General features: G+C 40.3%; 1 protein-coding gene across 6 annotated transcripts in view; it reads right to left on the bottom strand.

Annotated features, from left to right (window-relative positions):
* LOC132378539 (F-actin-uncapping protein LRRC16A-like) overlaps window positions 1-16,566 on the bottom strand; it is a 331,671-nt gene that overhangs the window by 123,539 nt on the left and 191,566 nt on the right. For all 6 annotated transcript variants that reach the window (XM_059945517.1, XM_059945515.1, XM_059945516.1 and 3 more), the window contains 3 exons: window positions 13,121-13,225; window positions 9,719-9,788; window positions 4,966-5,047 (listed from right to left, as the gene is read on the bottom strand). In XM_059945517.1, the coding sequence (XP_059801500.1) occupies window positions 4,966-5,047; window positions 9,719-9,788; window positions 13,121-13,225 (257 nt within the window). The remainder of the gene's footprint in view (window positions 1-4,965; window positions 5,048-9,718; window positions 9,789-13,120; window positions 13,226-16,566) is intronic.

Below are 16,566 nucleotides of genomic sequence, written 5' to 3' on the forward strand. Positions count from 1 at the left end.
AGACTATTTCAATTTGGGAAAACCAAAGGAATAGTAACTTTTTTAGATTTGTTCTTGGGTAATTCTGTAATGTCTTTCATTCAGTTAGTGGATAAATATGACTTTTTTTTTAGATATTTACAAATTAAGAATCTTCTACGTAATTTACTGTCAGCTTTTCCTTTGGCTTATTCACTCAATATTATTGATACTTTTTTTCAGGTCAAACCTTTTCAAAAAGGTCTGATAGCTATAATTTAAAAATGGTTATTGAACTTGCGTATGTTATCTAATGATAAAATTAAAGATGCGTGGGAACTGGAGTTTCGAAAGTCACTTTCAGATAATCAAAGGGATAAAAATTTTCATTTGGTAAATACCTCTTCTATTTGTGCCCATCACTCCTTGATACAGTTCAAGGTAGTGCATCGGGCATATACGTCAAAGGACATATTAGCCCAAATTTTTCTAATATTTAATCCTATTTGTGATAGATGTAATACTGAGGTGGCTACTTTAACTCATATGTTCTGGTCTTATATCAAGTTAAATAATTTTTGGAAAGAAGTCTTCAAAACTTTGTCAAAGGTTCTAAATTTGGATCTGCAACTGAATTTAGTTACAGCAATTTTTGGGATCTTTCCTTCAGAAGCAGGAGATTCCTGTTTTTGCTCAACAGATGATAGCTTTTACAACTTTATTGCCTGGGAGAGCCATTTTGCTTAAATGGAAGGATTCTAATCTACTTACTGGTATTCATTGGCTTACCTCCATTATGTCCTGTTTAAGTTTAGAGAAAATAAGAAGTCAGACATTTGATACATCCTCTAAATTTGAGGAAACTTGGCGACCTTTTATTCAATATTTTCATTTGCTCTGACTTATGGCCCTTCCAGTTACCTTTCTGAAGTTTTGAATTTGATCAGAAAGTTTCTCTTTGTTTTTTTTTTGGCTTTCACTCTCACTTTGAGCTGCCCAGTTCCTCTTTCTTTCTTTTTTTGTGTTTTGTGGGTTTTTTTCCTGTATATGTCAATTATAAAAGTTTTTATATCTTTTTTTCCCCCTTTTATGGGTAAGAGGAGAATCAATTACCTTTCTCTTTATTATATACTATTAGATTAATACATTGATCTTGATAATGTTTATTTTTCCTTTTATTCAAACTGTTATTGATAAAGATATTTGTGATAATTCTCCACCAGTTTATATATATATATTTTATTTAATTAATAAAAAAGATTGATAAAGAAAGAAAATTGGCGGGTCATGGGCAGCGCAGCTCTAAGAGAGGGAAGAGCCTATTTCACACTCGATCTCAGCAGTTAATTCAGCTTCAGAACCTGAGCAGCTAAGAATACAGTATTTGTTATCCCTTTCTATGTCAAGAGTGTTAGGAGGCAGAAGTGTGTGAAGTTGGCCTACTAGGAAAAGGTTCTTGAGAAACTGAAAGGTCTGAAGTAGATAGGTCACCAGGACCAGCTGGTATACACCCCAAGGTTCTGAAAGAGGCGACTGAAGAGATTGCAAAATTACTCCACTCTTAAGGGCGCGAGACAGAAGAAAGGAAACTATAGGCCAGTTCGTCTGACCTCAGTGTTTGGGGAGATATTGGAGTTGATTGTTAAGTAAGTGGTTTTGGGGTACTTGAAGGCACATGATATAATAGGCCGTAGCCTGCATGGTTGCCCCAAGGGAAAATCTGTTGGAATTATTTGAAGAATCACAATCAGTATAGACAAAGGAGAATTGGCGGATGTTGTGCACTTGGATTTTCAGAAGGCCTTTGACAAGGTGCCACACACGAGGCTGCTTAACAGGATAGATACTAGCATGGATAGAGCACTGGCTGAATGGTAGGAGGCAAAGAGTGGGAATAAAGGGAGCCTTTTCCAGTTGGCCGCTGGTGACCATGGTGTTCCACAGGGGTCTGCATTGGGACCGCTTCACTTATGTTATAGGTCAATGATTTGGACAATGTGATTGATGGCTTTGTGGCTAAGTTTGCAAACAGAAGGGCATGTAGTTTTGAGGAAGTAGAGAGGCTACAGAAGGACTTAGATGGATTAGGAGAATGGGCAAAGAAGAGGCAGATGAAATACAGTGTTGGGAAGTCATGCACTTTGGTAGAAGAAATAAAAGCATGGATTATTTTCTAAATGGAGAGACAATTCAAAAAAACCTGAGGTGCAAAGGGACCTGGGAGTCCTTGTGCAGAATTTCCTCAAGGTTAATTTGCAATGAATCACTGGTGAGAAAGGCAAATGACATGTTAGCATTCATTTCACGAGGAATGATATATTAAAAAAAGAATGTAATGTTGAGGCTTCATAAAGCACTGGTGAGGCCTTACTTGGAGGATTGTGAGCAGTTATTGGAGTCCTTATCTTAGAAAGGATGTGCTGAAACTGGAGAGGGCTCAAAGGAGGTGTACAAAAAGGATTCCTGGATTGAAATGTTTGTCATACGAGGAGGGTCTGATGGCTTTGGGCCTGAACTCAGTGAAATTCAGAAGAATTAGGGGTGACCTCACTGAAACTTTTCAAATGTTGTAAGCCTCAGTGGAGTGAATATGGAGAGGATATTTCCTATGATGGCAGAGTTGAAGACCAGAGGAATAGGCCTCAGAACAGAGGGGTCTCCTTTCAGAACAGAGATGGGGAGGAATTTCTTTAGCCAGAGAGTGGTGAATCTGTGGAATTTGTTGAAACAGGCAGTGGAGGAGACCAAGTCATATGGTATATTTAAGGCAGAGGTTGATAGACGGTTGATAGACGCTTGATTAGTCAAGCCATGAAGGGATACAATGAGAAGGCAGGAGACTGGGGCTCAGAGGGAAAATAGATCAGCCATGATGAAAAGGCAGAGCAGACTCGATGGGCCAAGTGGCCTACTTCTGTTTCTATATCTTATGGTCTTATAACTTTCTAAGCCATATTTCTTATGAATGAATCACTTTATCTTGCTATTTATCTTATACTTAAAAGCTTCAAAAGGGTTATTTTCATGTTATTCAACTCAGAAGCAAATTGAGAAAGTTAAAACATTCTGTAATTAGACTAATGTTAAATTATTTGGAAATCTGCAAGATACATTTCCCTTTAAGGAACAAACTTGTATTTCTAAATTTGCAAATGGTGGTTGTGCATAATCTCGCAAAGAGATTCATTAGCATGGAATTACAGTACGCTTGAAGAGATGGCACTGCATTATGCAACAAGGCCAATTTATATACACTAAATGTTGGAATGGATGGTTTCTAGCTGCAATTTCTACAAAGAGCTCTGGTAGTCAGAAGGATGGGTAGGACAGTGGTCTTTGCATTATCAGAGTAGTAACATTAACATTAAACCTGGGGTTTGGACAAGTTAAACGGCAGGCCTGATGGTCTGAAAAGGCACGGTGTCGGGGCAGGTTCTGGTCAATAACGTTTTACTCCATTCTAATTGGCGTTGAGACTATGCCCTGCTCTGGCGTTCGGGTTTATGGACACCATTTTGTTCAGAACGCTGTTGCTTGCTTTGTTGCTTGGATAGTTTCTTGTTTGTTTTCTCCTCTCTCTCTCTTTCTCTCTCTCTCTGCTCATTGGGTGTTGGTCTTCTTTTTAAATTAGATTCTTTTGGGGTTTCTTGTTTTGTGGCTGCCTGTAAAGAGATTCATCTCAAGGCTGTATAATTTACGCCAACTTTGATAATAAATGTACTTTGATTCCTTTGTTGGCAAAAGATACAAAGTGGGAAGTTTAATGCAAATGTTTCATTCCCTGTGGCTAGATTGTAGAAATATTTCAAACGTAAAGATAAATAAACATTTGAGAGATGAAGGAATCAAGGGTTATGGGGAAATGGCTCAGAAGCAGTTTTGTGGCCAGCATAGATCAACCTTGAGAGGATTTGAAGTGCTTGGCATCTGCTCCCGCTTCCATTTTATTGTGAACCTTTGCCTAGCATTCACTATCCTATAGTGGTCATTCAAGCACAGAGCTGCTGCTGTTCCTGGAATTGTGCCACCAAAAGGAGTCATAAGCCGAACAAACCTCCAGCAATTAGCACAGGAATAAATGTGAACAAAGAATGGATTTTAGAAGTGCAGATCTTATCAATTGCAAAAGAAGCAACATCTATGAAGTCCTTGCATCAAAAGGAACACTCATATTATTAATTCCATGGCTCATCCAAATGAGTGTATTTCATTCAATATTCAATGGAAAAACTTTAACCTAAGCCTGCCTGAACAGCAACATTCAAAAAGCAAAATGAAAGCTGCAGATACTGGAAATCTGAAATAAAAATACTGGAAATGTAAAACTACAGGCTGCATCAGTGCAGAGTGGGACAGTGTCCATGTTTCCATCAATGGCTCATCATCCTAACCTATAGCAGCATCCGTGCGATGTTTCCAAGGAAATGAGTTGGTCCAATTACTTGCAGGACAGATCACTGTCATTGTCTTTGAGAGAGAAAAAACAGCAGGATAAGCGGACCCCAAAAAGCAGTACCATATATAATTAAACGTATTGCCTGACGACTGTAACCACATCTCTTCAAACTTCTGCTCAAAAAGCTGCAGAAGAAAATCTCAAATGATACTCATGTTATAGGTACAAACTTTGTAATATTTTACTCAACAACATAGTTTTAAGTATCAGTGTGGTGGTCATTTTAACCCCTTCCCAAGCAGGAAAATAAAATTCTTAAGATGAAAGAGTCTGACAACAGGAATAGAATAAAAGTGTGAAAAGATTAGTGTAGTCAATCAGGATGTTATATTAATATTCATCTGAAAATCCAGTTTAATATAAAGATGAAGTATGTTTTCTCAGGAAACCACTTTGCAAATGCATCCACAGGTTATGAACGATGCCTACCATTAATTAACTCTAGTGAAATTCCACGCGGCTTTAAGAATACAATTATTTGCTCATTGATTCTTCCCACCGTCCATTAAACACACGATGAGGTTCAATGTAAAAAAGACAATCCTTCTCACCGTTGTCTGAAATATCCAGTTTTGAAATATTATGGACTTCTGCAATACAACCTTCCAATATCTGAGCTCCACCTGATCTTAGCTGTTGATAAAGAAAAAGTCAATTAGAATAAATAGAAAAATGAGATACCATGCAGAGATTTCAACAACTTAACAACATTTTATGTACGTATTTTGGTGTACAGCTAGTGGGCAGTAGGTAAAACCATATTCAGTAGACACGATCAGTAGTTTCTATTTTATTTTAAAGATGCCTGGCTGTTTTTGTGACACAAGGCTGAGAGACGGTTATGAACAGACTGATCACAGTTAACATGTTCAAGGCTACTGCGATTCAACAGAAGCAGTTAAGCATTGTGGCATTTTGAACCAAGCTTTCCATAAAAGCCATTGAGAGACCAAGTACTAAAAAAGATCCAATGAAATAAAAGATGAATAAACGCTATAAATTCCATCTGAACTAGTACATCGGCTATAGTAGGTTTTAAAAGGAGGTGAGGCACGTTGTCATTCTAGGATGGTGGTGAATACTGGTAGCTTGGGTTGAGGCGCTCGATATTGTGGTGTTTACCGAGCTAGGCAATTAGCTTGCAGACATTTCGTCACCAATCACGGTAAGATCCCTGGTACGCAGTTGTTGGTGTTTCTCTCTGGGAGTGCTCGAGTTTATATAACTGGGACACCATGGAGGTTCTAACACAGGCAAACAAAAAGCAGGCCAGAGAATTCTTATAAGTGTGGTTCTCTTCTGATAACCCTATAAGCAAACATATAGAAATAGATGCCATCCACAAACTGTTAAGAGCCAAAGAAATGCGAGCCAATAGAATTCAAAGGTCAACTAAATGGGTAGCCAATCAGGATGAAGTAAGCAAGGGGGAGTGGTCGATATAAATGTGAGCACTCCCAGAGAGAAACACCAACAATGGCGCACTAAGGATGCCACCTCAACTGGTGACGAAATGTCTGCAAGCTCATTACCAAGATTGGTGAACACCAAATATAGTCACTCTTTCAAAAAACATACTAAGCTGCTCTTTTTCCTGTGCTTGGAAACATGATGAAACAGACATCCAGTGATCCAAATTATGCAACCCAATAAGGCAGCAACATTTGAATTTTGAGTAGAATTATTTCATCACATCAGTTAAGAACTTTGAGCTGATAAGACCAAATCAAAATTCAATGCAAAAGCAGTACAAAGCAGCATTCAGGAAAGAGGCCAACGTAAAGGTGGTAATTAAAACCTGAAGAATATACTAATGAGTAACTTAAATTAAAAAGAATGGCAAGGTTGCTTCCATAGAATAATTACTATCACATATAATCTCAACACATGGATAGCAATTTCCACCCTTCATCACTCGATAAATTCCAAACTGGCCACAGGAACTGTGTAGGTCAGTAACTTTATTTAGGTGCATCCCTTCTTAAAATGTTTTCAAAACAAAACTGGTGTCAAATGTAGCTCTAACTGTTCCTTCAATTGCATCAGTGGTTTTGAGTTTCTAATCTTAGATGCTAATATTTCATGATGCCATTAGATATTCAATTACAATTGTGATGTAAAATCATCTCAAAAAGCAGCACGTATTTAGTTATTCAGATACAACTTGGAGCAGGTCCTTCAAGCCACCCCCAATTTAACCCAACTCTAATCACGGGTCAATTTACAACGACCTTAGCAGAGGGAGGGGAAACCCACGCATTCACAAAGAGAACGTACAAAATCCTTATAAAGCTCTGCTTCATCCAATTCATATGAAACATTTTACATTTCTTTAACCTCAGTAATCAATTGTTAAGAAAATACATCAATTTTCAAAGCTGCAACTAAAATACAAAGAACAGTTCAACTTCTAATTACTGACATGATTACTAAAATCACCAGAAGCTTCCAATGAAAATTTTGCTAACATATCCCTTTCAATATATAAAAGAATACAGTACCTTATATTTCAGTCATCGATACCCGAAGACCAAGTATTTTTTTCTTTAAGCGGGCAAGTGTCTGATCAAATGAAACATGCCCACATTACGGAACACTGCTGGAGCAGAGTTACTATTGCACAAAGTACCTGTGTCAAGTGGTTCAAATGGTAATTCTAATGGATGGGTAAGGAAGCCATTTTACTGGATCAACAAAGGTGAAAAAGCAGGGAGGGTACTTACACAGTGACCAAGCTAAGGAAAGCAGTAGAGGGGGAAAGAATGGAAAATATCAGTGCAAAGCTGGAGGAGGCAAAAGCATCAAAGCACAGAGAGTTCAGCATCCTTGTCTTCTGCATCACATTAGCCTTTGAAAATTGTTAAAAACAAACGGTCCTTAAAAGACCTGGTTATACAACTTTTTCCCCCCAATTATTCTATGAATGAGAAAATGCAGAAACAAGGTAACTTCAATAACAAATCAACATGTTTTTACGCAGAACTTCTTCTTGAGACATGGGATTTAAGGGAATGCTAGGCCACATTCCTAACAGCTGAATTTATTTCATCGACTAAATTACACAATATACTGCAGATTAAAGGTTGGCCCCTGAATATGAAGAATGATGCTTCCTCGACAACTCTTGAGGAATTAGGGTTCACTAACATACTCGACCACATTTGCAGCAAAGCTGTTAATCACATTATAATCACAAGGTTATTAATCAACAATAAATAAAATCAGAAAGAAAATTTGTAGATGGTGGAAATCTGAAATAAAACCAGAAAATACCCGAATAATTCAACACCTGGTGCAAAGAGAAGCAGTTAAGGCTTCATGCCCAGAAATTGAACGAATTGTCATGAAGGGTTTCAGACTGTTTCTCTTTCAGCACAAGTTGCTAAACCCGTTGAATGTTTTCTGCACTTTTAAAAATTAACAACATTAATTAAAAATTAAAAAATTTTTGACAGCTGAAATTGGTATGACACATGAGAACTGTTCCTGACAAATTGAGGATGTGAGCTAAGCAAAAAGTTTGAAGGGTTGAGCTTATCTAACTCAAGGGTGGTGTCGGTTCCTCCAGCGTTCTGTGGATGTTGCTCTGGATTTCTAGTATCTACAGAATCTATTGTGTTTATCTTATAAACTTTGGTTTATAGTTCAGTACCCAAGGGTAGTAAGGCCTGAAGGCAAGTAAAACTCAAAATTACAAGACCACAAGGGATAGGAGCAGAATTAGGCCATTTGGCCTTTCGAGTCAGCTCCCCCAGTTCATCATGGCTGATCCATTTTCCCTCCTAACCCCATTCTGCTACCTTCTCCCCATAACCTTCCACACCCTGACTAATCCAGAAACTATTAGACTCCCCTGTAAATACACCCAATCACCTGGCCTCCACAGCTACCTGTGCTAACAACTTTCACAGATTCACCACCCTCTGGCAAAAGAAATTCCTTCTCATCTCTGTTTTAAATGTATGTCCTTCCTTTACGGAGGCTGTCCCCTCTAAACATCCTCACCAAATCCACTCTATCTAAGCTTTTCAACACTACATCCTTGCTTTTATATTCTAGTCCTCTCAAAATGAATGCTAACATTACATTTGTCTTCCTCACAGTCAATTCAACCTGCAAGTTAACCTTGAGGGAATCCTGCACAAGGAATCCCAAGTCCCTTTGCACCTCTGATCTTTGAATTCTCTGCCCGTTTAGAAAGTAGTCTCTGCTTTTGTTCCTTCCATCAAACTGCATGACCATACACTTCCCAACACTGTATTCCATCTGCCCCTTCTTTGCCCATTCTCTTAATCTTCCTAAGTTCTACTGCAGACTCCCTGCTTCCTCGACACTACCTGCCCCCCACCTGTCTTCATATCATCTGCAAACTTGGCCACAAAGCCATCAATTCCATCATCCAAATTACTGACATATAAACAGAACCAACATTGACCTCTGTGGAACACCACTAATCATCACCAGCAGCCAACCAGAAAAGGCTCCCTTTATTCCCACTGTTTCTCTCCTAACAAATCAGCCAATCCTCTATCCATGTTAGAACCTCTCCTGTAATACCATAAGTTCTAACTTGTTAAGCGGCCTCATATGCGGCATGTTATCAAAGGCCTTTCAAAAATCTAAGTACATAACTTCTCCTTTGTAAAGTCTATCCTGCTTGCTACTTCCTCAAAGAATTCCAAAAGATTTGTCAGGCAAGATTTTCCCTTAAGAAAAACCATGCCGACTTCGGCCAATTAGATCATGTGCCTCCAAATGCCCTGAGACCTCATCCTTAATAATCGACATGAACACTTTCTGAACCTGAGGCCAGACTAACTGGCCTATAATTTTCTTTCTTCTGCCTCTCTCCCTCCTTGAAGAGTGGAGTGACATTTACAATTTTCCAGTCCTCCAGGACCATGCCAGAATCAAGTGATTCTTGAAATATCATTACTAATGCCTCCACAATCCCAACCCACCGCCCCCCCACCCCGCAGGCACCTCTTATTGAACCCTAGGGTGTAGTCCATCTGGTAAAGTGACATATCTACCTTCAGACCTTTCAGCTTTCTAAGCACCTTCTCCCTGGTAACAGAAATTACACTCACTTCTGCACTCTGACTTCCTTGAACTTCCGGCAGATTGCTAGTGTCTTTCACAGTAATTTCCTGGCCTCCCCAGTGTCATTTTCCAGTGGTCCAATAAACAAAAAATAATTGACGATATTTAATCAAAAAAACTAAATTAAAAACAAAGGTAAATCAAGTCATTTCACCATTTCAATTTCAAACAAATTCAAAGAACTAAACTATTCCTTCTTACCTCACAACTGCTAAGGTCAAGAGAGACTTCTTTCAGTTGAGGATTGCAAGAAAGGCCTAGTAGAAGTGCTCTGTAAAGAAAGAATTGCATTCATATAAATGCTGGATGCCTGCCTTGGGATAATAGAAGAGAAAGTATAGAGTCCTTGTCCCCGGCTATTTGTTTCAAACACACTCAACATTAGTTGCTACACATGATAATCTGGTTGGTCAGTTTAATTCGACTGAATTTATGGGAATTTTAATACACACAATAATACATGACCACTATTATAAAGTGCATTAACAACAGCCACTAAGGATGTATTTCCATCACTTCTGTCACGTCACCTTTTCACAGTTTTCCATCTTTTTCAGGAACTTTAACAGCAAAGAATACTTTAAATTGTTTAAAAGTATGACACAAGAATGGGAAGGTAGAGTTAGGGTGCATTGCAGGACCAGAGGAGGTGCAGAAAATCAAACCTCACGACTATTGGGAGCTGCAATGACCAAGACAGTGGCCAGAGTAAATAAGAACGATGGACCAAGATAAAATGAGGATGGACATTCTTAGAGGGAGGGCCATTGGGAGTACACCAGCAGCGCAAAACTAATGCTACTTAATACAAACTGGCAGTCAAGATGGAAGAGAACAATCATTACACTGATAAGAATGGTGTGCTTTTCTAAAACAGACTGAGAGAGAACGTCATTAGGGCAGAATGAAGTGAGTTATCATGCTGTTTGAACAATGATTGATGTGCGTAAGGAATGAGAAGAATTCCAATTCCCAGTAATCCTTTGCAATCAAGAGCAGGATTAAATCAGGAAGTAAAATCGAAAGTCCAAGCCCCCGGTCATTTGACTTTGCACGCCAGTGTGAAATGGTAAAATAGGCACTCAAACACAGAACACATCAGGCAGAATCCACTGTTTGCAATCTTGTTGGCTCTTCATGTGGCCTTGGATTACTTGGACAATATTAATACTTATGTAAGGCTGCTGTTTACTGACTACAGATCAGCATTTAATACAATCATTCCTCCAGTTCTGACTGAAAAGCTCCAAAGCATGGGCCTTTGTACCTCCCTTTGCAACTAGATCCTCGACTTCCTAACTGGAAGCCATAGTCTGTGTGGATCAGAAATAACGTACTCACTGACAATCAAAACTGGCCCAGCTCAGGGGTGTGTGCTCAGCCCACTGCTCTACTCTCTCTACACCCATGACTGTGTGGCTAGGCACAGCTCAAATGCCATCTATAAGTTTGCAGACAACACAACTATCGTTAGCAGAATTTCAGATGATGATGAGGTAGCGTACAGGAGTGAAATATGTCGGCTAGTTGAATGGTGTCACAGCAACAACCTTGCACTCAATGTCAGTAAGACCAAAGAACTGACTGTAAGCTTCTGAAACGGTAAGACAAGGGAACACACACCAGTCCTCATAGAGGGATTTGGAGTAGAAAGAGTGAGCAATTTCAAGTTCCTGGGTGTCAACATCTCAGAGAACCTAATCTGGATACAACATATCGATGCAGTTACAAAGAATGCAGTCGGTAGCTATATTTCATTAGGAATTTGAGGAGATTTAGTTTGTCACCAAAGACACTCGCAAATTTCTACAGAGGTACTGTGGAGAGCATTCTAATTGGCTGCATTATTGTCTAGGTTGGGAGGACACTGCAAGGGATTGAAAGAGACTTTACAAACACACACACACACACCACCCCCACACCCACCCACCCAATTGTAATTCACAGTATTTATTATTTCATATAGCATTGTGCTGCTGTCGCATAACAGCAAATTTCATGGCATATGCAGCTGATATTAAACCTGATTCTGAAAGAAAAGGAAAAATAAACAAAATAAAAAAGATTGAAGAGATTTTGGTGTACAAGTCCAAGGACCCCTAAAAAGTTCCAGCACAGATATAAAAGATGGTTAAGGTGGCATAAAGGATACTTGCTTTCTTGAAATGGACCAAAGAATATAAGGGCAAGGAGATTATGTACAACTATATTATACATTGTTTAGGAACTCTGTGGGCAGTTCTAATCATCCTACTACAGGAAGCACATGGAGGTACTAGATATAGGGTGCAGAGGAGATTCTTCGAGATGCTGCCTGGGGTGGAGTGTTTCGAGTATGAGAAGGGACTGGATAGGGTGGGTTTGTTTACCTTGTAGAAGCGTTTCCCAGTAAAAGGGCTGTATGAAACCAGAAGATTTAAGCTTAAGAGGTAGGAGATTAAGAGGGGTTCTGAAGAATTATCTTTTCTCCACACAGAAGATGCTCTGATTCTACAAAGCATGGATGAAGTAGGAAACAGAGATATTTTTAACACTGAAAATATATCTAGATGAGCACTTGAAACTCCAGCTCATGAAAAGTGAAAAACTTCCAATGCCTCAGGAAAACTAATTGAATTGAACTATAAGCATTGCCTTCCTGGTTCCTTTTACTTGAACGATCAACATTGCAGAGATGGGCGATTTCTAATCATGACTTGAAACAATCTAGACTGTGTTTATATTGCTGGTAAGTAGAATTAGTATGGTAAAGCACACAATACAACACAGCGTACTGGAGGATTTATTTTGCTGCTGTATCTCTCAATGTCACCAAAATTCTGACACAGAATTCAGAATAAACTTCTTTACCCAAAGAATCTTGAGAATGAGGGTTGGCATAGTGGTGAAGTTGTGCAGTTTGCATGTTGGCCTCGTGACCTCATGAGCCCCACATTTAAAAGGTGTGCAGGTCAATAGGCTAATTGGCCACACAAAATTACTCCTAGTGTGTACAAAAGTGGTAGAATCTGAAGGGAGCTGACGGAAACCATAGAAAGCAGAAACTTTGAACTACTGAGTCGAGTTACCCGTTAAGCAACCATTTACAATAATCCTACATTTAGCCCATTTTCTTTTATTCTCCCACATTCTCACCACGAATAAATTTCAGAATGAAATGGGATGCTGGCAGGCTAGTGTAAAAGGGCAATTGGTGCTCTGCATGCATTTGGTGGGCTGAAGGACTTACATGCACTATGACTGCTTGCTGGCAGAAGGTTCAAAATTCATTTAATATCAGTGATCATCTACAGAATAGAACCTGAAATTTGTACTCTCTGCAGACATCCATGAAACAAGAAATCCCATAGAATGAATGACAGAAAGATCGAAGCCTGAAGTCTCCACCCCTTCCTTCACACAAGCCGTTGAATTGAACATAATTGGACCCAGGAGAGGCTGGACAAATGCAAGACAGAAGGGAACAGAAATATATGGATGAGAAAAGATGAGGGAAGGCTGGGGTATGCATAAACGTGGATTGGTTGAGCTGAATGACCCACTTCCACAATGCCTGTCCTACATGAAGGAAATGGCCATCAAAGAGAAGAAACCAATACTGACTTGACTGCATCTGGAGGAAGTTTGGTCCCCGACAGATTGATGTGCTTCAAAGCCTGTGAACTGCTGAAAAACATCTTGAATGTCTGAGGGACTTCTTTACCCTTCCTACAAAAAGGAGGAAGAAGAATTCACTTTAAGGTTAGCCATTTAACAGAATTACTTTTTAAGCAGACAAAATATACCAAACCATAACAGTTTCATGACATTAGGGGCAGATCAAAGTCTTGGAAATTCAAATCTGACATGGAATTAATCAAATACATTTGGAAAGATGCCTATCCAGACTGATGGCAGAGCCCAACTTCCAAAGTTTTTATAGTTAATACATATTTAAGCGTTGGCATAAATAAAACTGCTATTCAAAGGCTTTCTACTGCGCACATCTTTTACACCATACTCTCTGAAGAAGTGCTTTAATAATAGCCAAAGTATCATGAACTGTACACTACAATAACTCCGAATGCTGTCCTTGCTATCCTTTTGCTCTTTGTGCACCTGCAGTAGATTGGGATTCTCCTTCACCTTGTCTGCCAGAGCAACTTCATTCAACCCTCAAGTATTCTCTTGCATTTCCGATATTCCTCTAGCGCCTTGTTTGTTCCTTGCTCTCTATACTTGGTATGTAACTCCTTCCTCTTCAACAGGGTCTCAATATCCTTAAGCCTTGCCTTTTACGAAATTATCCAAAGTTCCAGCAGAAAGCTGCTTTTTATTTTGTTGCACAGTTCACAATAATCACTGTTTTCTCTTCAATTGACCTGTACAATTTTCTGATATTTATTTCAGCTTTATGTTTTGTATTAGCTTTTTCTAAGTATTAATTGCAGGCTTGTGATGAGCACATTAGATAAAATTAATCAAGATATTATATTAAAAAAATCTCTGAAACTCAAGCAACTTTTACTATTTACAGGGAGAGATGAGCCAGAGGATGAACTTATACCTCCAGGCAATTAATCAAAGTTGAAATAATTTCATCAGGGAATTGCTGTTTGATCTTATGAGACTGGCATTAAGAAGAGAAAAAGTTGCTATTTGACTGATGCCAGCTCAGAGAAAATTATGAACAAACTCCGCTAAGACATCTGGACTGAGTAGAGCAGCATCCACCGCAGCAGCTTTGAACCCTTCTTCTGCGTATCATTCAAACCCTGATGCTCAACACATGCAGTGGCCATCAATAGCAGTTCTGCAACAAAGAAAGCAGAAACTGTCTCCTTGCCTTCTGAATTGACGACGAGCATGCAGACGACTTTTCCTCTCATTCATTCCTTCAAACTGATGCAGTGCCTTTTCAGCTTTATTTATATTGAAAGCAGACTGATTGGGCAGTGTACGCTATCGTGGGCTGAAAGGCTCATAACGTGCCAAACTATTCTAATGTACACGGGTACATTTATCACCTAATGCTATAAGAACATTTACTGGTTTTAAAAGAATGCATGCAGTAAAATCAATGCTGAGAACACTGAGATCCTATCAAACACAACAAGGCATAATGATTTTTTTGGTGTATCGCCCCCTTACCAGATATTCTTTAAACCTACAGGTTGTTTGGGTAAACGCTAGGGGAGCAGAAAGGCCAGTGAATAAGGATGGGGAGTGGTGAATACAGTCGGCCCTCCTTGTCCGCGGATTCCGTATGCGCAAATTCAACTGTCAATCGCGAAAACCTGGAAGTGCTCTTCCAGCAATTGTTCGAGCATGTACAGACTTTTTTTCTTGTCATTAACATTGTATTAGGTATTATAAGTAACCTAGATATGATTTAAAGTATACGGGAGGATGTGCGTGGGTTATCATCCATTGGAATTGAAAAAAAATGGGAAGTTCTCTTACTAAGTAAGTTGGAACAGGTATATCCAGTATTATTTAGCATCAGGTAGTCAAACATTTGTCTTAGTATATATTTTACCTTCTATGCATATAAAACACTTAAGAACGTATGTTTCAGCGCCAGGCTTGGGAATGCAAGTTCTCGGGACAGACGGCTCCCTAGTGCTCTCTCCACCGTGCCGGGTTGATGTGGAGGATCAAAAACGCAAAACCCCAAAACACAATAATTAAACCACTGCGTTGCTTAGTAATAATTGTAGCTTTCATCGGGGCAGGGCCTTTCTCACTTTATCCTTTAAAATTATTTCGATCATTGATCGATTGTAGCCTAACGCTTTTTCAATGACCGATGGTGTTTCACCTCTTTCCGATCACTTTATTATTTCCACTTTATTTTCAAACGTGATCATGATTATTTTCGTGAACAGAAACACTGCGGAGTCAGAGCTCTGGCGCCGGGTCCTAATGTCCACTGCACTGAGACAGGTTAAATAAGGTCTGGGATTCCGCTGGGTCCTAAGGTCCACCGCATTGATACAGGTTGAATAAGGGACTTGAGCATCGGTGAATTTTGGTATCAGCGAGGGGTCCCGGAACCAACCCCCCGCGGTTTAGAGGGCCGACTGTAACGTCAGCAGTGAGTGAGGCAGTCAGTCAGTTCCCACGTTAGCCAACGCCATTCCCTCTCATTGGATGGGAAATAGAAGTGTGAGAAGGACTAAGGGCATGCAGGGGAAAAAACACAGAAAAAATTTCTCATTTTTCTCTTTAATCTCCGACACCAGATTTCACTGTCGAGTGGGAAGGGTGACAAGCTTCTTTCCTCAGTGTCATGATCACAAGACAAAGGAGCAGAAGTAGGCCATTTGGCCCATCGAGTCTGCTCTGCTACGCCACATTTCTCCCACTAAGTGACAGCACTAAACCATGGTAAACTGCTTCGACAAGTAGGCTAAAGCAGGTGAGGGGAACCAATGGGTATCAAACCCTCAGTGGGTTTGAGTGTGCCTACACAATCCAGTGAAGACTGGACCCAGCAGACTGTGCAGAGGTAGCCAATAATCTGGATCAAAATGCAGAAAGGAGGGCCTGGAAAAGCACTGTGAAGTGTTTAGAGTGTGACAAGACACTGTGGAGTGTTCCGAGTCTGACGGGGCAATGCGGGGTGTTCGGAGACTGACGGGGCACTGCGGGGTGTTCGGAGACTGACGGGGCAATGCGGGGTGTTCCGAGTCTGACGGGGCAATGCGGGGTGTTCCGAGCCTGACGGGGTACTGCGGGGTGTTCACAGTCTGACAGGGCACTGCGGGGTGTTCGGAGGCTGACGGGGCAATGCGGGGTGTTCCGAGTCTGACGGGGCAATGCGGGGTGTTCCGAGCCTGACGGGACACTGCGGGGTGTTCACAGTCTGACGGGGCACTGCGGGGTGTTCCTGGGGCACTGCGGGGTGTTCACAGTCTGATGGGGCACTGCGGGGTGATCAGAGCCTGACGGGGCACTGCGGGGTGTTCACAGTCTGACGGGGCACTGCGGGGTGTTCACAGTCTGACGGGGCACTGCGGGGTGTTCCGAGTCTGACGGGGCACTGCGGGGTGTTCACAGTCTGACGG

The sequence above is a fragment of the Hypanus sabinus genome, chromosome 20 (genome assembly GCF_030144855.1).
Source record: "Hypanus sabinus isolate sHypSab1 chromosome 20, sHypSab1.hap1, whole genome shotgun sequence".
NCBI classification, from domain to species: Eukaryota; Metazoa; Chordata; class Chondrichthyes; order Myliobatiformes; family Dasyatidae; genus Hypanus; species Hypanus sabinus.